The sequence below is a fragment of the Sciurus carolinensis genome, chromosome 17, assembly GCF_902686445.1.
Source record: "Sciurus carolinensis chromosome 17, mSciCar1.2, whole genome shotgun sequence".
Classification (NCBI taxonomy): domain Eukaryota; kingdom Metazoa; phylum Chordata; class Mammalia; order Rodentia; family Sciuridae; genus Sciurus; species Sciurus carolinensis.
In genome coordinates, this window is record NC_062229.1 from 49,669,295 (window position 1) to 49,692,379 (window position 23,085).

A 23,085-nucleotide genomic window follows, 5' to 3' on the forward strand; every position below is an offset into this window, starting at 1 on the left:
TTAATTTAACCATTGATTTCTAGAAATTGGATTTTTAAATTTAAAAAAAAATTATGTGCATTAACTTTGTAGCACAGATTACATATAGAAAACTATAATGGTACTTCGTTGTTCTAAAAATCGGTAATTATTCTGATACATAAAAATGCATGATTTGAATAGTCCACAGCTCTCTATGTTGACTTTGTGGTGTCATAATTGATCATTTATGAAAGCAGTAGATTCAGTATTTTACTCAAAGGTCTAGAGTTTCATTATTGCTACTCAATTTCTTTTACAGGGCAAAGTTCTAAAAACATCAGTTCATCTCCAAGCATTGAGAGTTTGCCTGGAGGAAGAGAATTCACTGGTTCCCCACCTTCATCTGCTACTAAAAAGATTCCTTTTTTAGCAACATCTCCCGGTCACGCTCACACAGCAAAACTATGGGCAGAAAAGAATCTGTAAGTGTTTAAGGACAGTTTATTTGTTTTTTATCCTTCATTTTGCTTTAGGGTGCTGCATTTACAAAAGTTTCTCTGATACCCACTTTTATAAAACTCTTAAAACGTTCATGAACTAAAACATTATTTTATCAAAAGTATTTTAGTTTTATCAGTAAAATTTAGTAATATTTTAAGGCTATTTTCTTTATTAGCTGGGAAAAGAAAGTAGCATTATTAAAAATGAGTTGAATCTTTCCCAAATTCCTGGCCTGTCCTTCTGTCCTCTACAAATGCATTTTTGTCAAAGTCCATTTTTTTTTCTGAAATTTAACAAATAACATTAAATCAGTGAGAGATTATGACATTTTAAATAAACCAAGCTAATTTTTCCATTTTGTCTTTCTTAAAAACTGAAAATAAGTATTATTTTATAATTTTTTTAAAAGCTATAAACTTCATTTAAGTTATAGTGTTTTGATAGTTGCTCTGTAAGATCCATTTATACATTCCTAAATAGGACTAATCTAATATCTAATGCATATCTAATGAAGTTAATATCTAATGCATATCAACTTCTTTAAAAATCTGGTTGTTAAAAATAACTTCATAAGAACTTTATGTTTAACCACATATTATGGCTAGTTCAAGACCTGATATACTAATAGGAACTTATTTGCTCACTGGGAGACAAGACAGTATAAAGGATCTTGCTGTAATTAAAATGGTCCTAAATTTGGAAAAACAAACTATAAAACCTTAAAGGGATGATAATTCAAACTATATAGAATAAATAATATCATCGTATCTATCTTTATGATTTTGGATGTCCTTCAGTAAGATAATCAGCTTCCTGGTGTTTCAACTACTGCATCTGCAAATTAAATAATACACAGTTAAACATTACATAATGATAAGGCTGTGTTCTGAAAAATACATTACTAGGCCATTCTGTTGTTCTGTGAACATCATTGAATGTAATTGTACCATTTAAATAGCTATGATATCACTAACTGATATAACCCTATGGGACCAGTGTGATAGATGTGGTTTGTCATTGACCAAAATGTCATTGTGCAGTACATGACTACACTTTGCTCTCTGAATGGACGATTTCACTACATGCTATCTTCAGAACCTTTCATTGTTCAGAATCCATAATTCTATAATTTAAAAAAGAGTGCAATAGAACTTTTGTTTAAAGCTGGCACCTATAAAAGTGTAACCATTTAACTCTGCTCCCTTTAAAACTCCACTGCAAGGAAAATAAAGGTAGTTAAAGATTAACCCTGAAAAAATAAGAAAACAAGAGAGAAGACAGCAGCAAAAAAGTTTGTTTAATGTAAAGCAGATGGTATTTGGTAAGCAAGTAGCCTCAAAGGTCAGCCCTAACTCAGCAGCAGGTAAAACCCAAGAAGCAAGACTAAATCTTCCTGGAGCTCAGGAACTGGGAATCAGGATGAAGGGAGCACTGAAAGGATGGCAGTTCATCAAAAGAAGAATCCAGTTTCTTTCCCCACTCAAGTAGAAGACTGGAAGTTTAATTTCCAGAGAAGTATAAAACAGAGCATCAGGCACATTCCACCATGGGACTACCCTACTGGAAAAGAGGTGATGAATATATTTGAGTCCTAAATTTGAGGACACCACCCCCATACACATATACACACAGTTTCCTCCTCTTGCTTCCCTGGACACCAATATGCCCAACCCTTCAGGCAGGAGATTGGAAGTTTTCTTTAGGCACACATACAGATGGGGTATGTGTGAACTGTATGTTTACACAGGAAAAGGAGGGAGCATAATGGTGGTACAGTTAAATCTCCTTCCATAGTAGGAAAATAGTGGAGAATACTCTAGAAAAATTAAGAAGTAACAATTCAAACCAGACGTATAGAAGTGGAAAACAAAAGCAACCAAACCAAAAAGAAAAAAAAAGTAAAAATTAAAAGTGGTTGCTTCTGGGCAACAGGAAGTGGAGGGTGGGGTTGAGGGAACTGTCTTTTATAACAGGCCTTGTAGAACCATTTGACTCTTCAAGTGTTACATATGTGACTTACATTTAAAATAATAACTAAAAATTACAACAAAAATAGAATGCATTGGCATAATAAATTAGAAGAGCTATGTGTGTGAAGAGTCATGTATGTGAAGAGCCAGAATAAAGGAATTACAAATGAGAAAGGCATATGGAGACATGTTTCATTTGCATTCTATTATATTTTTGTAGCATATGAATTAGTCTACAACATAAATTAATTACTTCTCTTGATGGTGATATTTTAACATAAAATTGAGAAGTTGAGCAAAAATAGGAATAGGGTACATCCAATTCCCTACATAGATGTGCTATGAACCAAGAGACAGAGTGGAAGTGATCATTCAAAATTTGTTTCCTAACCTGTGGGGAGAAAGTAGGCAGAAATTTTCAAGAGAAAGCTCATGGTTTTTTTTAAATAATATAAGAGTTTTATTATTTTATGAAATAGCATGTGTTAGTCAGTGCTGTTTGCCATTTCTGTACCTCCTTTTTTTTTTTTTTTTTTTTTTTTTTTTTTTGCTGTACTGGGTATCGAACTCAGGGCCTTGTGATTCCGAGGCAAGCACTCTACCAGCTGAGCTATCTCCCCAGCCCTCTGTACCTCCTTATCCCCTGTGATCTGTCAGTCATGTGACTAGTTCTCTCCAGTGAATTGTGAGTGGAAGTGATACACGTGTATTACCACTACATTTGTGATAATTATATATCAATCTGCAAAGACCTGAAAGTGTCCATGATTCAGAATCTTCTAGAAAGGACAGAAAATCAAAAAACTGGCTGAGATAGAAATCCTTACCAAAGACTGGATGCATAATGAGGACCCCACCACCCAAGGGCTCATAGTGCTTCTGAAGGTCTCACCCTGTGTTTTCATAACCCATGCTCTTTGCCCTCAATAGTCTGAGCATACACCATAGTCATACTAATAGGACTTATAATATTCATTGGTCTATTCTTTATCATGACAGAATAACAAAAAGTATCAGGTGAATGAAAAGAAAGTGGACTCTTACTTCCTGTGGAAACAGAGACAACTTGAACATTACCTAATCTACTTCTGGTCATATTCTAGGAACTAGAATTTTAAAACATTATATTTGTATAAGGAAAATAAGAGGCTTATAGTAAAACTGGAGAAGAGGAAAGTTAAGTAATTAAGCTAAATTTAAAAGTCAAGAGACATATGGTTAAATGCTAATATGAGCATTAAAGATACACACACATACACACCTTCTAGAGACTGTATTTGGGAATTCCTCAGTAGGCTTTCTTTCTCATCCCATGGGCTAGAATTAAATCCCCACGCCCACTCCTAAGTCAGTTTCTTAAGGGGAAAGGTTAAGAGAAACCCATGACTATGTGAAAAGGCTGTAGGCAATATGATAAGGCAACTAACAACTTAGTGGGTAACTGACAGAATCGTCTATCTTACCTTCCCGTGAAACATTTTCTTTTACAAAGAACCAGTCTTGTTATAATCAGTCACGTTTTAGCAGTGAATTTTCAGGCCACTTGAGTTAGATTGGTGATTAGAAGAGAATGGAACAGAGGGCCTTTGCCAGGACACCAGAATTTTCCTAGTTATCTGATTTTAAGTCATTGATGTGTATACTTCCTAGGAACACATGTGGAAAGTGTCGATCGCAGTGAATTTTTTTTAATGCGTTTCTGGATGGAATTGAAAGCTAACCTCTAGAACTTGTCTAGTTATTTAGGATCTTTCAATCCTTAAATTCATATTGGTAATCTCATCATTTAGCCAATAATGTTAATGATAACTGAATTAAAATACAGTACTGTTTATATCACATTCCCACTTGATATAATTTACTGAAATAAACAGATATAAATTGAGCTCAGACATCAGTTTTTGTAGCTTCTTTTAAATCTCATGATAAGAATTTTAATCTAATACCAAGTTATGACAGTTAGCTAGTCATTCAAACCTTGTTCATAGTATGTCAATGAATCAGCTCAAGGTCAGGGAAGGTAGACCTTATATCTTTGTGGTAGGGTTCCTCTGGTCTCCATCTCATCACCTCATCCAGTTCATGTAAAAATAACATGAACAGCAAAGGGAACATCATCAAAAGCTCTCAGTTTTTTACAGTGTATAGCATTCAATTTAGCTTTTATAAACATTTTTTACAACCAACCTTTTTGCTTCTTTATGCTTCAATAAATTTATTTTAAACCAAAACATCCAGGGAGCCTGTGAAAGTAAAATCCCAGGCAGTGGAGTACTGCACCTTGACTGTAAGGACAGTGCCCTTTGAGGCAAATAAGACACCCATTCTTCTCATGCTGGGCCTTCTTCCTCTATCATTTGTCTTCATCTTCATCATCTCCATAAAATGCAAAGATGCCAGATTGTGCCCATGCTGGACACTGCCCAGGAGGCATAGTGGATGGCTTAGGGAGAACTCAAGTGAAACAATTAGATATATTTACAATGCTTGGCCAGAAATTCCTGTGGTTTTGAATCATGCTAAATTAAATGTGTCATTGATAACATTTGCTTCCTCCAGTGACCTTTCTGGAAACTTGATGTTTATGTATTCTTTCAATGCCACATTACCTTGGGGACAGTTATTTGTGACCTAAAATGCACATGTGCATGGCCTAGAGGGAAATGAGGGCTTTGATTTAATCCTGTGAAGATGGAAATCAGCCAAGGCCAGAGGCCAGATTGTGGCTTCTGTAATGCTCTCTCCCAGCCCCACCAATGTCATTAGCATCCTCCCTACAATATCTGCCTGCTTTCAGAACTTTTATTTCTAGCATCCCATCATTTACTCTTTAAAACGCCTGCATTAGCTTTCTCAAGAGGTTATAGTTTTAATCCAGAAGAATTCAAGGCCTATCAGAGGACTTCTAGACCTACTGAACCGTTAAGGAAGGAGACCTGTGTCAACCAGTAGCCTTCACTTTACCCCTGAAGCCTTAAGGCTAAGGAACTCCTTTAGGTTTGTTCCTTATAACTAAGCTGATGTCCTGTGCCCACAGAAGTCAGTGGGAGGTTGGGCACCTTTGCCAGAGCTTCCTCTCTTTCCCCAAACTCTGCTTTTATTCCTCCTTATTTCCTGTCCCAAGGCCCTTGTGACAGGAATTCACCTGGAAGTACTGCAGTCTGAGGGCAACCTCACACCTGATGCCTGGGAGAAAGAGGCGGGATATGGAGGCAAATCCCAGCCACACTGTGTTCACTAAGCAGCATACCCTGTTCTAGGGGCCACTTTTGCTTTTTTTCCCCTCTGCACAAAGGAAATACCCCCTCCATGTCCTGCTCTGAAAGGGGACGACTTTTCCTAATCCCATGCTTTAAAAGTTAATGAATGCCTTAAGTTAGTGAAAAGGGGGTTGCAGTTGTTGGGGAAAATTCATCACTTTTCTGTCTTGTGGCATTGGTGATGATATACACTTGGATAGTAAGCAAGAAAGGGAACTTAATCAGTCTGGCCATATTGGGAAGGCAGAGTGAGATCCTGTCTGCAGAGTGCTGACAGGAGCTTTAGCTTTAAATAGAGGAAGATTGATGTAAGGGCTGAGAGGTCTGCATAATTAGCAATCCTGGTCAAACTATCTTCTGATTGATCATTATTTTCATTCTGGTGTTGCAAGGTAGCTCCAGAGAAATCCTTATTGCTCAAGGAAGCAATTTCCATCTGTTATTCAGGATGTGTGTCTCTTGGACCTGTAATCCTGGAAGCGGGCAATGACTGGAGACTTCTAGGCAAAACTGCAGAGGTCTGATGTTGTAAACACTCATAGTCTAATGTTCCTACACATCTGGCTTCAGTCAGGAATGGGATGACATAGAATAGGTAAATTTAGAGCTCATAAACTTTGTACTACCAATTTTTAGAGAACACTCCTTAAATGATTAACATGCCTATATGCAGAGCTGCACAAGGAGGTGACCCAAAGTTTTAGAGGTAGTAAAGGAGACAGATGCAAAATGAAGGCAGAGATGCCAAACTTTATCCTACAGGCCTCAGAGTTGCTGCTTTAGCAAAAGCAGCCTCTCTGAGTTCTTGTTGTAATGCCTCATTAATCCTTTACATAGCATATCTGTTATTACAAATGCATCTGATTAACTTTCTTATAGTTGTATTTGACTAGACTAGTGGATTTGGCTAACATAAGCTTGACCTTGGCATGGGGTGTTGGTCTGCTTATAAAATACAGTTGGTCACAAACAATTTTTTGTAAATATCTGGGAGGAAGAGACCCTTTTTAGCCTTGACATTGTAATATGGCTAAAGAATTTTTAATGTTTTAAATATATGGATCACCAAAAGTTAATAATCAAATTCCCAAAGCATCCTTTTTATTTGAGATGATGATTTCCTCCAGAATTCTTACCAACTGTTCTATCTATAGCCTCATCATTCCAGTCAAAATGTCATTTTCCAAAGTTACTTTGGTCAGTAAATAGGAATTTTAATATCAGTAACTCAGTATATGATGTTTGTAATAAGTCAATAACAAATTGACTTTATATTAAATCCTAAATCATCATAGGCTTTATTTGAAAATGAGAGAAAGGAATAAAAGAAAATGTTTTGTCTTGCAAAGCAGTTGTGAGAGGGGAAGCTTCTATCATTCATTTATAGACCCAGAACTAGACTCTTTGGTGGTCATATTTCCCAATTTTATGTCACCTTTAATATTATCATTGCTCTGCTTTAGTTTCCTCTCTTATTTTTCTTCTGTGATAAACCCTTAAACATGGCCTGATCTCATGAAGTAAACCAAGTCTTATCCGTGCTGCTGAAAGGGCCTTTCAGTCCAGCATCTAGGCTCATCTCCGGGTCATCACTCTTACCTCTTGATTTGTAGCACCTTCATGTTCCCGGAAGCCAAAAGGGAAGACAGTTGGTAACATTTACTGGAATCCTTCCCTGTGTTCCTTCAGGTACCTCAAGGGTTCCCTTGACAAGGAAAGCCTTGTAAAATATATCAGTAACCTGCCCACATCATATGTGTACTCAAAAATTGAAGAAAGCCTTGTATACAGAATAATGCCCCATCGGTTTAGAGTGCACAACAAGAAATGCTGTCATATTACTCACCTGAAGGACATTCTCAGTCTGGGTTCTAGGCAGTCTCTTGGGTTTGAAGCACATTTGTGCACTCTGCATGCAACTCTCATTCAGTACTCATACCAAAATACGTATTCCTTAAAATACCAAGAAAAATTAAAAAGAAGAAAATAAGAATGAAATCAGCCCAGTTAGCACAATATGATGATTTATAATTATGGAAATGTTAAATTTGACCCCAGACAACAAACTTTAATATCATCCATTGTTGAAACTATATCTGTTTACGGCCCAGGGTAAATGAGGTGATTATTTTCTTAGTATTTGAGCAAAGTCACCAACTCTCAATCTTCATTATGACCAAACTACTTTTTTTTTTTTTTAACACCTTTGATAAAGGTCTTTACAACTGAGTTTGAGGGTAGAACTCACTGACAGAGAGCGCTTGCCTAACGTGCAAAAGGCCCTGGGTTCTATCCCCAGCCCTGCCAAAAAAATAAAATAAATTTTTTTTTAAAATTAGGTTTGAAGGTTGGACAGGCCTGATCTTATTCTCTAAAATGAATGAGCAGGCCTAATACTTTTTCTGGGAATTAGGATTTAAATTTCCAAGCTATTCTAATTGAAGAATATTTAAATGCTGGACCTTACATTTCACTCTAGAGACATTGTTCTTATTTAGGATTCTTTAAGCTACATACAACAGAAATTCTGTCTCAAACTGATTCCAGTAACAATGAAAGTTATTAATATAAATAAATCCAAAGGGATCCTCATTTATGACTACACAATAGAATCACTTAGGGAGTTTTAAAGCATTGCAGGCAACAGAAGAAATGCATCAGAATCTCAAAATGGGGCCCAGGCATTGGTAATTGTTCAGTTTCCCCGAGTTATTTAAATGTGTAGTGCTGATTTAAAACCACTGATTTAGAAGCTCATCACTATCTTTAAGGACCCTTGTTCTTGCCATTTTTCTGCCCTGCTATACACAACAGGCTTTTCCCCAAGTTGGATGCAAGACAACTGCAACAACTATAAGCACCATATCCATTCACCAACATCCAGCAAAGAAAGACTATATCTTCCTGGGGCATCTCCTTAAAATAGAGTTGCCAGGTAAAATATAAGATACCTGGTTACATTTAAGATAAACAAGTATTTTTTAGTATAAGTACCATGGACATTTGAGACATACTTAACACTAAAAAATTGTTGTTTTTCTCAAATTTAAATGTCCTATTTTTTTTATTCCTAAATATAGCAATCTTACATTAAAGACAAAAATTTTTTTAAGAACCACTCAGAGTCTTCTGTTTGTCTCATTGGCCAAGATTTCTAAAACTATCAGTGGAAGAGATAATGCCATACCCTTAAATCCATCAAGCCCCTTGCCCCACAGCTGGATGAGGTTCACCTCAAGTGGAGACTTAAGGCTGCAAGGCCTCCTTGGGAAGAAAGACACAGGGAACATCACCATTAATTGCTAGAGAGCCAGAGCTTATGTGGTGCTTCTGTTCAGTTAACTCTGAGTGCTGCCATGAGGTCTAGACTAAAGCTTTTCTACAGTTACCTTTGTGGAAAAAATGTAAATCTGGTTGTCAGGAACGTATTCATCTTCAGATGAAAAACTATCTTCAGAATAATTAGTTCTAATGGTGCTTATAACACCACAGGACTCATGCATGGGATTGGGGCACAACACTAAGTGAACTGCATCAGTGGAACATGAAACAAGGTTGGAGTTTAATAATAGCTTGTGAATTACTGTGAAGTGGTGGAAAGAGTTATTTGGAATCTGATGGATTGGGGTCAGGGGGTCCAGCCCATAAGACCCATCATGAGTCAAGAGAGCTGGCACATATCTGGGGTATATGCATGTAGGAATTTTTGTATTCCTGGGTTCAGCTACATGCAGTTTTCTGTGGTCCCCTAGCTTTTCTTAAGGATGCGATGGTACGTAAACAAACATGAAGTTCAGGTTGTCTCAGTCTTTCCCAATACATCATTCTCATTGGAACAATTTCATTGTCAAAACAAGCATTACAACAGAATTGACTCTATACCGAATTGGCATGCAGATTCTGAATTTTGAGTGTTGGAGAATTGAGAATATAGAAATTTTACACGTTGTATATTTTTTTTCTCACTTCGGTAAACAATAGTTCCATGTTAATTAAGAATTTTAGAGGAAATTCATTTTATAATGGTCACATACATCCATACACTGAGTATGTCTGCCTCGGTTTCTCACTCTCCATCAGAATTTCAAGGTTCCTTTTCTCCCTAGGATAAACCCTTCAGTTTTGAAGCCATGGCCTGTTGGACCCTGGGTGATCTTGCCCTGTTGAGCATCCTCATCCTCCTCCCTTCAGCTACTCCCAGCCCTTCAGGAATGTGTAGTTCCCTCAAAGCAAGTGTGCTCTCATAGTTGTATGTTGTTTTCCTCCACTGTCTCTTCTGACTCAAATGATTCACGTGGCCACAAAACTCAGTACAGTTCCTTCCTTCCAGCATCAGCCAAAGCACCTTCCCTGCTCCCATCCGAAAGCTTTCAGTACTGTCAGGAGGTGGTAGGGGCTCTAGATAGGCTGCAGATTCCAAACCCTTCCCAGCCTAGTAATGCAGCGTCTGGAGGTGGAGGGTGCTGTTTAGCCTGCAGATCTCTGCCCCTGCTTCCAGTGGCAGAGATTACTTGTATTCAGCCAAGAGCTCTTGCAGGCACTGGTTTCTCTCAAAGGTGCTCAGTAAACATTTAGGAATAAATAAGTGATGTTGCAAGATGTTTTATGTGCTGTGCATGTGTCCAGCTGTATCAGGTCTTACTCTGGTGTTCCCTAGGGCTAGTGGCATTTCCAATTATTTATAAAAGCTAATAAGAATTGTTGGTATTTAGTGAGAGATGGGGTTTCTATAAATTAGTTTAAGGAATGAATTAACAAAAGTATGATTGACGTGAATAAGCCAGATAATTCTCCTCCTCACCTGTTCTTTTTTTTCTTTCAAAAAGTCTCAGAATTGGTATTTATGTTAAAAAATAAGAACTATTAAGGCTATTTCAACACTTGTTTCCATTACCAATTGTAACAAAGTACTTCTTAAACCTTGCTTGATTCTCCACTTGGATTTGCTGCAAGATACAGATTTTTGTTTGCCTTCATTGTATTATGGGGGGATGTTATGGGGATGTTATCAGGATATTTAGCTTGGAGAATGACTGTACAAGTGACATGTGTCATCCTCACATGAATCAATTAGTTTGGCCATAAGTGAAACAACCTGGCCAAGCAAGGCCCTTCTTTCAGGGTCAGGTATTGTACAGACACCTACTTGTAGCAGGAACAGCAAAGGAGAATTCACAGATGGTTTTGCTCAGCCAGCAACACTGTGAGAAACGTAGCTGGAGGTCCTGGTGTTGTCTGTGTGGGTTTCATCCATTAGTCTGAGTATGTGTGAGTGGAGAGGGAGAAAGACCCTGGTGAAATAGAGTCACATCTGTGCTAATTGGCTTGGTGAAGGAGAGAGATATGAATTTACAAAAGATTGGTTAGGTTGCCTAGTTATAAAAATGGAACACAGAGATGACAACTTCACAGACCAAAAGATGGAGACATTTCTCCACCAATGCCGTTTAGATTCTGATACGTGGGTCTTCCTTGGAGAGACCTGTTTTCCCGGAGAAAATATTCAAAAGACAGGAGATTGCCTTAACAACTCTTGAATTTTTGTAGGACAAAGAAGTTATCAAGATATACCATGTGCATACAATTATTTATTTTAAAAGTTATAGGACTTTTACAAATAATGTTGGTAACTATGTAAAAAAGGTATTATCATACTCGTGTAAGGTTGGTCCTAGTTGAAGATTTAATTTCAATTTCTAGTATGTTTATTCCAGGATTGTAAGTTTATTCAGTTTACTTTTGAATTTGTAGCACTTTCTGGCACTTATTTTGTCGTCTTTGTTTATTCTGTTTTTTGTTAAGCAACTTCTGGAAAGGCAAAGTTAGATTAAAATAGCTCACAATTTTGAATGGCAAGAGGTATAAAACTATGTTTCTAAAGGCTAAAAGTTCATAATAAATTTTACTTATTATGATTTTTGTATAAAAATATCTTTAGAAGCCAAGCATGGTGGCTCAAGCCTATAATCCCAGGGACTTGGGAGGCTGAGGCAGGAGGATCACAAGTTCAAAGCCAGCCTCAGCAATTTACCAAGGCCCTGAGCAACATAGTGAGATTTTGTCTCAAAATTTAAAAAAAAAAAGGTTGAAGATGTAGCCCAGTGTTAAAGTGCACCTGGATTCAATGCCCAGTACCAAAATATAAAATAAAATGAAATACAGATTTCTTCAGAAAATCAAGAATGAATTTACCATAAGTTATGGATGTGCTGTACCATTTCCTTTTCATTGTGTTGATGTTTGAGAAGCATCTTTTATTCTCTAATACTTATACACAGCCTCTATCAAAAATTATAAAAGATAGCATGTTAATCCAACAAAATTCATATTTCACATGTGTTTTGTAATAATTTACAAGTTCTTGTGTTTACATTAGAATAAGTTGAGGCATAATTGTTCAAGAATTAGCTCTAAATAAATGAATGGAACCACTGTGTATAGAACTGATTCACAGAGGTTCGAAAACTCACTTGGAAGTTTGTTACCCTCCTTCCTTCCTCCCTGCATCCTACTCCATGTTGAGAAGAGGTCTTTTGGACTCTTACTAAATATGCGTGTAACTGTGCAGCCATCTGTTAAAACGGTCTTTAAGTAGGGAGATAGCATTTTACAACCTTCCCAGAAGGGTTGCAAACTGTATTTAGAAGTAAATAGGAGGATACAGGATGGGTCATCTAAATCCTTGCTATCTGAATTGTATTTCATGAACTATTTCTGTTGAATCCCCAGAGATCTTTTTTTTTTTCTGAAGTTTTGTTTTGTATTTTTTTTTTTTTTAGTTGTTAATGGACTTTTATTTATATGCAGTGCTGAGAATCAAACGCACTGCCTCACACATGCCAGGCAAGTGCTCTACCACTGAGCCACAACCCCAGGCCTCCCCCAGAGATCTAGTTAGAAATGCAGAATCCCAGGCCTACCCAAGACGTATTAAAATAGACCCCACATTTTAACAAGATCCCCAGGTGATTTTGTGCTTATTAAAGATTGAAAAGAATTAGTACAACACCAATTGGATATCAAATTAGGAATGAGATTTTCTCCAGATAAAGCAAGCTTCAAATATGTCCTCATCTGAACATGTTTTTTGTAGATGATGGCTAAGAGCTGAGGGTTATAGAGTGCTTTCCTTGTGTTTCTTTCATCTGAGAATTTTAACATGCATTGGTTTCTTTAATCCTCAAAGGACATTGTGGGGTCACTGCTGAAATTACCTCCCATCTTACAGATGAGAGAACTGAGGCACAGAGGCTGTGTTAAGTGCCATCTATTAAAAAAAAAAAAAAAAAAAAGGAACTAGTCACAATTGGGCACTGGGAAGTTTGTGCTTTATTAGGTAGAGCCAAAGAATAAAGTGGCATAAGAAGCTAGGATTTTTTTCGTTTTTTACTGCCTCAGGAAAAATTATAAGGAGCAGTTGAATAAAAAAAGAAATTACTTCATTTTAAATTTTGCAAACCTAACGTTCTGTTTTTAAAATACTTACAATCCATCTCCGTTGGTGGGGCTGGACTCTGTTTTTCTTCTGCTTTCATGCTGCAGTCAACATGGCAGTCTTCTGTGTCCTCAAGAGGTGTGGCAAGTCCTCCCCACTGGCAAGCAAACCAGCAGTTCCACAGCAGCACATACCAGCTGGGTGTTCTCCAGTTCAGTTCCTAGGGAGAGCATCAGATCCCACAGCGGAGGGCTCATTCCCAGATGCCAGTTGCAAGTCCCAAGTGGTTTTGCCTGTGCTTTTGACCAACCTGCTATATAACTCAGGGTTCCTGAAACCCTCTCCTTGGATTTAATTAATTTGGTCAAGCAGCCCATAAAACTTGTTTAATTTTTCTGATTTATTACAAAGGATGTTGTAAGAAGGAATGCAAAGGGCAAGGTATGGAAGAAAGGACATGGATCCCCCAGAACTTATCAGGGTTTACCACTCTCCAGGATCCTGCATGTGTTCAGCTACCTGGAAGCTCTCTGAACCCTGCCCTTTATGGTTTGGGTAGATTTCATTGCATATCTAATGCTAATAGACAGGGGAACCCCAGGAAGTCCTGCAAGACTCAGCACTCTTGTTGGCTCTGTGCAGCAGAATGTTAGTATTTTGTGACCGGACTGAAAAAGGGAAATTCTGATTTCCATGGCCTGCCTTGGGGAAGGAATTATGAACCATAAACCATGTATGAAAACCAAAATACATATATCAGAATATAAAAATATCCCCTATGGCAAGCATGTGATATGAATTAATTATTTTAACCTGCCAATACCTGACTTCAAAAAGAGATTTGGAACTCTTTCACATGTAAACCAATGAAGAGGATGTGGATTTGATATATAACTGGTCAACCCCAGGGGTATGCCCTAAGTCAGGTTGTAGTTTGTAGACAGAATTTGTACACAGAAGACTACGGTTTCCCGCATACTTCCCCTTGTGGACCTGCCCTGCCACTCTTGTTGCAGCATGGCAAAGGAGGAATGGGGATGGTCACCATCCATTAGGGCCAGCTGAAGGATCAAAGAGGAGCTAGACTGGTGAAATCCTTAACCAGGACTCACCTAACCACCCCAGTTTCTAAGGCAAGCACTTTTTAACTTTACCTGTTGTGAGGCAATAAAATTCTGTGTATGGTGTACATTTTAATTATACAAAGTAATGGATTTCATGTGGCCTATTCCTACATGAAAATAACATACTTTGATCATATGTACCACCATGACTTTCCCCTTGTCTCCCCTTCCTCTTCTCTAGTAGTCACCCTCAACTTTTTTGGTTTTCTCTTTCCTAGATTTCACATGAGGGAAACCATTCCTAGATTCCACATGAGGGAAACCATGTGATGATGCTTAACCTTTCTGACTCTGCTTATTTTGCTTAACACTGTGATCTCTGGTTCCATCCATTTTCGTGCAGATGACATAATTTCAGTCTTCTTTATGGCTGAATAATACTCCATTACGTATATATACCATGTTTTCTTTATTCATTCATCTATCAACAGGCACCCAGGCAGTAGTCTTTAGTGGATTTTCTTCAGTTTGCTGAAAGAAACTAAAGGAGTGAAAAGTCATACAAGATACTGTGAGATTTGGTTTTGGTGTCTCTGCTGTGGGCTGGAACTGGCAGGAAGGAGCAGCATCACCATTACAGCAGATCACAGGTGTAGAAAGATCTCAATGCTGTCGTGAAAACCCGTCCTCTCCAGACAGTTCCAGTGTGGGAATTGTCTCAGGGTGGGACTCCACAGAGCCTCAGTGGTTGAGAAAGAAGGAAGCCTGCTAGAGTGAGTTCTGCTGTTGATCAGCTGCCTGGCTTTAGTACATACATATGTGTGTATGTTTTTCATATATGTATGTATTTTATATACTTTATGTATTTTATATGCATTTGCTTTGTTTGAAATGTGGTCTCATTCTTTTGCCTGGGCTGGCCCTGAACTCCTAGTCTCAGCTGATCTCCTAACTCAGCCTCCTGAATAGCACTGCACCCACTTACCTAGCCACATTAAAGGTGCTTTATTGATTAAAATAAGTTGAAATAAATGATCTCTAAAGGTACTTCCAACTTTGAAATGAAGGTCTGACAGCATAAATTACGCATCTTGAGCTTAGTATTTCAGTTCTACATTCCTAAGACCATTTTCATTCATATTCGTTTGTTTTCATCTTTATGAAAACTTGTATTTATTGGGAAATTTGGTAAGTGTCTATTTTTTAAGTACCTTTAAGAATCTGCTAGGCAACCCATAAAGAAAAATGTCCATTGACATGCCTGCTTCAGTAGTGTAGAAGGAAGCCCTTTACCCTAAAAGTACTATTCAAGGTTTGCACATTGGGCAAAATATTGTAAATATTTACGTTTTTTGCAAGTTATTTCACCTGTTTTTCTTGCTAGTTAGCGTTGTTTAGAGAATAGAGTTGTTTACAGTTTGACTTGCATCGATTTTGGTCATTTTAAAATATAAACATCTCACCTCTTTTTCTCTGTTATTTGCATACTAATTTGATTTTCTTATACAATTTCATTGTAGAAAATTTGGGGGTGAGGGAAAGCAAAAGGAAGGGGAAAATACATCTATAATCCTACCATTTGACAAATAATCAACGTACACTCTTGGTACCTTTTTTTTTTTTCTACACTTTTTTTTTTTTTTCCAAAATCAGAACCATTCCCTACCTACTGCTTTGCACCCTGTTTTCCCAATTAGTATATATTGTTGTTAAAGGTTCTACAAGAACATTTTTAAAGGTTACATAGTATTCTGTTTATGGATTTACCAGTTTACCTATGTTACTCTCATTAGACACTTAGGATTTAGGTAGGGTGCATAGATGTGTGTGTGCTACCCTTGCATGTGTGATGAATATCCTAGGAGTTATGTTTTTACATGCATCCGTGATTTTTTAGAATAACTTTCTAGTATTATGTCCCTAATCTGACAACAACAAAAGTAACCTTTATAAAGTATTTGCCGTGTGTAGCACTATGAACAGCATTTCAGCTAGAAAAGCTCATATAATTCAATCCTCCAGCAATCATATGAGGCAGAAACTATTATTATCACCCTCTTGTAGACTTAAAGAACTTTGCTGTCTGGTCTAGGTCACAGAAATGGTAAGTGGCAGGCCTGGTATACTGATTCTAGGGCATGTGATTCATGTAACAGCTTGTTCTCCAGCACTGCTATGCTGCTTTACACACCCATACCACTTATTTTTATACTCCCTAAAAAGTCTTCTTTGTGCCCCTCTTCCGTTTTTTTCTGATGGTGTCTTCCTCTGCCGTTACCATATGCTTCTGGCTTGGGTTTCATTCACTCTGTGTGTGTTTTGCCCTTGTGTACACCACAGCTTCCTCAGAACATCCGTGGCCTTCCTCCTCCTCCTCGAGACTTTCCGTTTCCTTCACTTCCCACTTCTTGTTCACCCATCTGCTCAAGAAAGACTGGTGTCTTTCCTGTCTGCTGGCTGCTATTCTTAGCCTGCTCCTGCTGCCTGCATCAGTGCTGGTTCCCTCGTCTGCTTCTCCTGTGATCTGAGGACACTCACTTAGAAGCTAAGCAGAATTGCACTCCAGTGCCTTTCCTACCCCACTCTGTCCCTGGAGTTTGAATTAGCCCAGGGACAGAGACAGTGCTGCTACAAGAATAATCATCTGTAAGCATGTCAACCCCCACTGCATGTCAAACCCTGATCCCCAAAATGTAATTATCTGAAGAAAAAATACAGTAGGAAAGGAAGAGAAGGGAAGCCTTTCTGCCAAACCTCAGCTCCTGCTGTCCCCTATGTTCCTGCTCAACTCTATGATTTGTTCTTTGCGCACATACCACACTTTGCTGCCTCTACTCTTACGTACTGGGCAGCTGCATCCTAAAACATCCTTTCTTATCATTTCTTCTGATGTAAGTCCTCCTGCTTTAAGAGTCCTACGCCAGAGGCCTGACTCCAGGGATCCCAACCAACCAGATCTGACCACTCACCCCAAAAACCAACCAGAAAGAGTATGATCAAAAGCAGGAACAGAACTTTAATCGGTACAGCCACACTGGAAGACAAAGTAAGATCCAGCACCTCAGCCCTGTCTTCAGGTTGCTGACTGGAACTTTAGTTTTAAATAGAGGAAAAATTGGGGTAAATTAGCAGTCTTGGGCAAACTGTGTTCTAATTGATCATTGTCTCAGATATGGTTCTGAGGTGGCTCCAGAGAGGTCCTTATTGCCTGAAGGGGGCAATTTCTAGTTGCTGCTCAGAATGTTTATCTGTCAGACCTGTGACCCTGGAAAGGGGCCGTTCAGTTTCCATGAGGTGGTTGCTCTTCATGGGGTTATATGTCTGCTTCTTGCTGTTCCCGGAAGGTATAGAACAAAGACTAATGATTTCTAGGCACCCCTCCAGGGGTCTGAAACAGGTCTCAAATCTTACCTCAAACTTAAAGGGGGACAAGATAGGTTAGGTAAATTTAGGGCTAATAAACCTTCTATTACTACACTTTAGATGAACTCTCCTTAAATGATTAACCTGCTTACATGCAGAGCTGAGCAGGGACCTGACCCAAAGTTTAGGGTAATAAAAGAAACAGAAGGTGAAGGCAGAGATGCCAAGATTTATCCTGCTTTCCCTTATCCATCAGGCATCTTCAGGCCTAACTAAGGAGTCACTCTTTTAGCAAAGGCAGCTGTTCCAAGTCCCTATGACATTCCTCCTTTAAGACCTCTCGAAAATGTGACCTCTTCCAGAAAAATGTGCTTTCATCTCCACATGTACAATTGGAAGTTGTCTTCTATTCCCAGACTTAAGAAGGGTCTTCTCTCATCTCTTGCATAGAATGCTCTTTTGTTTTATTTGTTCTAATTAGTTACACATGATAGTAGAATGTATTTTTAAAAACTTTTTGAAAAATATTTTTAGTTGTCCATGGACCTTTATTTTATTTATGTATATGCGGTGCTGAGGATTGAACCCAGTGCCTCACACATGCTAGGTGAGCCTTATTCCACTAAGCCATAACCCCAGCCCCAGTAGAATGTATTTTGACATATTATACGTATATGAAATATAACTTCTCATTCTTCTGTTAGTACATGATGTAGAATTCCATTGGTCATGTAATCATATATGCCTATAGGGTAGTAACGTTCAATCCATTCTACTATCTTTCCTCCTTTATTGACTTTATATACAGACCATACCTTCCTATAAACTTGGAGAAGTCAGAGTAGCATGCCTAATTCATTCCTGTATTTTCCACAAGGCCTAACACAATGCAAATGAATACATTTGTTGAATAAATTAATGAATAAATGAACAATTAATAAAATACAAAAGCTTATTCTATCTTTAAGCAAAATAATAGCAGAAAGATGTTAAAGCATTTAATAAAATTAACATAAAATCTATATAATAAGCAACTGAGTTGTATAATAATTTAAGTATATGACATATCTTCTGTTTTGGAGGAAATGGTAGAAACACCACTTTTTAAAAGCAAATTTGAAAAGCCATTTCTTCTAGTTATTCAGTCAAAATGAAAATCAGTCTACAAGCAACAAAACTATAAAGCCAATTATACTGAACAGTTTTGAAGGAAAACAATTTAGTAAGCAATTTTGGGGTAGGACTCTCCATTACAATAGGTGAGTCTCTGTGAAAGAAAACTGAGATATGTGGTCATGCATTAGGAGAACGATGCTGAGATAAGAGTGTGTCCACAGGGAAGCAGTGGGAGTAGTGGGCCCACTTGGTTCTCAAATAGCTGTCTAAACCTTAGCATACACTTCCAGAGAATATGAGAGAAGCAGGCCATGTTTCATGGAGGAAATAAAGAATCTACTTCACAGGTTTGACGTGAGGATTAAATGTATTAGAGCATGCAAACCCAGTATCTGGCCATCATAATCATTACAACAGGGCTGAATGTACAGGAGTAGTACAGGAGCCCTCATGCTCTGATTCATTCCTACAGGGCTTCCAAGTTGGTGATGTTGCAGAGCATAATCTGCTCATCGCCCTACTTCATAATCCTCTATCAGTTTCTTGCCTTGCATGTTAATTTGCTGTTCGGAACCCAGACAGTGCTTGCTCCTAAGCCCTTATTGGTTTTCTAGGCTAAACCACATGAAAGGCTTCAAACCTGAAATCATTGTTTTCCAACAGTGAATCATAAAACTTTGTATTTAGTCCATTTCACTGTTTTAACCTAATTTAATTTTTTTTAAAGAATTACTTTTTATCCTCCTCTGTGCTACACACTGTATTCTCATTTCATTTTCCTGCCAGTCCTGCCAGATGGGAGTGAAGGGACCAAGAAACTAAGGAACTTAGCCAAGACTATGCAGCTAGTAACTGGCAAAAATTAGGATTGAAACCCAAGTGTGTCTACTCCAGAATTCCCTCATGCCCTACCACCCGTGGGTGGTAGGGATGTCTGTAGCTCAAGGGGTCTTTTCCTAAAAATACTTTGCTACTTGAGCAGGAACATTACTGTAATTAAGACTGTGACAACAACAAGGCCCTCTAAATTGGGCAGTGCAGGATGTACAGGCGTGTGCAGAAGTCCCGAGAGCAAAGAAGCTCATGGCGTGTGGTGGGCGAAGGTGTGGGGATATAGAAACATGAATTTCCAATTTTCCATTTTTGCTTAGATAGTTTTTTGCTCAGTTTTGCAGCAAGTGAGGAGCATCTTGCAGGCCTAAAATCCACATGTCAATACAGACAAAGTATTTGTCTTGACATAAACACAGTAGAAAAAGGGGTTTTTGTTCATTTAAGTTTAAGTTTTCATGGAAAGTTAATGCAAAAGCCTGATACAAGAGCCGAGAGAGGACAGCTCTGGTTGAAGCAGGTGGAGGGGTCAGGAATCTCTTCCAATTGGAAGTTTAGAATCCAATATGTTATCCCTTTAGGCATTGCTTAATCTAAACACATTCCTCAATCCTTCAACTATCACTCAGACTTTATAAATAGAAATGGAACCACTTGTAGGTAAAAAAGTGGCTTGTCATTTATTCTTTGCTATATTATATAATTACGGATAAAAGAAAGAGCCAAGAATCAAGCTTCTAACGTCATGGGAAGCAACTCTACCTTTCTATCTTAGTTTCTCAGGCTCCACACTCCTTCCAACTAATAATGTTTTCAACATTGACACTTTAATCATTTTCTGTCTGTTAAGCTGGTCCTCTGTCATCAAAAATAAATGTCTGTAGAGTGAAACAGACATTATTACCTCATGTACACATATGACTGCATGACTGATGTGGCACTAAGTATAATCAGAAAAATGAGAGATTATACTCTGTGTATGATCTACCAAAATGTATAAATGCATTCTACTGAAATGTACAACTAATTAGAATAAAATAATTTTTAAAAAATTTAAGGAAGCAAAAAATACACATTTTCAAGTGAAATTAATGGAAAAAAAAGGTCTGGCTAATTGCCTTGAGGTTTTATGAAATCAACTGGTTAATGTCACTAGTGTACTAGTTTTTCTTGCTTATGAGTAAATAACAGAGATGTGTATTACATTTCCTTCTGCATCCACGTTCTGCTTCTATCACAGTAACTGCCATGTCCCAATTTAGTGTCTTTGTATTCTACCACTGTTTCAGTTATCTATTCCTTCATAATAAGCCATTCCAAAATGTAGTACCTTAAAACACTACCACCCTTGTTTCTCATAGACCTGTGGGTCAGGAATTTGGACTAGGTTCAGGTAGGCCATTCTTCTGTTCCATGTAGTATTGACTGGGGCCCTCACTTGCCTGGCTTTAGCTGGGTTGAGCTTAAAGGCCCAGCAAAACTTCATTCACAGCCTAGAGCCTCAATGCTTCTTCTGTAGCCCCCTTCTCTCCATGTGGTCTCTTCTCCTGTATTCTCTTCTAAACTTCTTTACAGCATGGTAGCTATCTTCTCTAGGAAAAGCAGAAGTTAGTTGGCCTCTTAAACTTGTCCCAAATTGGCACAGTTTTAACTTCTTCTGCAGTCTCTGGATCAAGCAAAGTCACAAGACCAGTCCACATTCAAGGGGGGAGGGGGAAAGGAGCTTCATAACACCTCCTAATGATGGAACCTGGACACTGAGAGAGGGAAGGAATTGATGGTTATCTTCTGCCATTAGGTGGAGACTAATGGCAACCATAGTTAACCAATAGACTTAGCCTTCTTTTTCTAATTCTCATAGTTCCTGATAGAACAGAGAAATTCAAGCCTGTGCAAAAACAAAAGATAAAAAGGGTAGAAAAATGTTGAGAAACACCCCATCCTTTTTGCCTTTATGGCCCAACTGAAGAGTTAGGAGGGTAGCACCACCCACCCCACCCATAGTCTCTTCATCATCCTTTGGTTGATCTGCTTCTGGTGGTATTTGTCCTTATTTAAGGACAGGAGAAGAGGCTGCTGTACTTTGTAGGATATATTAAAAGACATGGTTAATGCTCTACTTACATAATCTTACAGTGGACAGTTCACACAAGTTTCTTTTTAAAGCTACTGTTACGTCTGTTTTTTGTGTCAGGCATTTCAGTGCATGTTCCTGAGGGCTGGTTCTTCAGGCAGCCGTTAAAAATGGTACTTTTCAGTGTTGTATATGTGTATAGTTACAATGGAATACACCTACCAGTAACCTTTTCAACTATTAATTTCCATATATAAGTCAGATCACTTAAAAAAAAAAAAAGATACTGCCATAGTTTTTCTAACCTTCTTGTTAACAACACAGAGGATTTTTATGTGAAAGGACAAGCATCCAAGACTGGAAAATGAATTTTCTAGCCTGTTCCACCCCTGGAAACATCCTTTCTTTTTATTCTAGCTAACATGGCTTAAAATATCCCAAATGATGAGGATTATTCCTTTCTCTGAGAAAAACTCCCATTATCTTCTAAATTTCCTTGGGAAAATTTTTGCATGTATTTTTTTTTCTTAAAAAAAAAAAAAAAAAGACTTTATTCTTTTGTTATAGTTAAACTGTCTTTTACTACTTAAACAATTACTTGCCCCAGAGTACTTCTTCCTGGAAACCAACAAATAAAATGCTCTAGTGTGGTATCAAGAGAGGAAACAAGAACAGCTACTTATGAGCTGCTGGGGCAAACTTTTCTAAGTGCTTTGGGAAATCTCACATTTTTAAGAGATTATCATTGTCTAGAAAATTATGAGATTCATCTTATAAAATGAAATTCTTGGTTTCCCAAGTGTGGGTGAGGAAAAAAATGGACTGTTTCTGTATGCTGCCTAGGAAGTGTGGTTCTCTGAAATCTAAGAACTCTTAATGTGTGTTGTTAAATATTTATTGAAGATATTTTATGTACTTTTTTTTACACAAAGTTGTATGTGTAAACATTTGCACTTGGCACAAAACTAGAATCAATTAGGGAAAACCTAGTTTTTTTGTCTTTTCATTATTTCATTGGTGCATTATGGTTGTATATATGAATGACTTAGATTTTTTAAATCTCCATTTTGCTCTGCTTCTGATTTGGTGATGGCAGTGTTGAGTTCTTATTTGCTGTTTTCTTGTTCTGTCCATGTTTGAAAGGAGATTAGATCTCTTTAAAATAGTCCAGATCATTTAGAGAACCTTGGAGATTTTATTTGAATTTCCATATCTCTATCCCCTTCATTTTAGGAAGAAGAATTAGAAGCCCAGATTTCCTTCCTTCAAGGACAGTTGAATGACCTGGATGCTATGTGTAAATACTGTGCAAAGGTGATGGACACTCATCTTGGTGAGTGAACTGTGTTGGCCAAGGGAACAATGACAGTTGTAACAATAGTGGCTACTTGCATTACTGTGTATTAGGTCCTGAATGAAGCCCCTGACATTGAATTATCTTGTTTAATCCTCCTAACAGCCCATAGTAGAAGTACTGCTACTATCCTCATTATACAGATGAAACTGAATC

The 23,085-nt window shown here is 37.9% G+C and overlaps 1 protein-coding gene across 1 annotated transcript in view; it reads left to right on the forward strand.

Moving 5' to 3' along the window:
* Tbc1d5 (TBC1 domain family member 5) overlaps nt 1-23,085 on the forward strand; it is a 536,784-nt gene that overhangs the window by 485,313 nt on the left and 28,386 nt on the right. Inside the window, 3 exon segments of the mRNA XM_047531151.1 lie at nt 281-370; nt 373-443; nt 22,809-22,908. Coding sequence (XP_047387107.1) covers nt 281-370; nt 373-443; nt 22,809-22,908 — 261 coding nt within the window.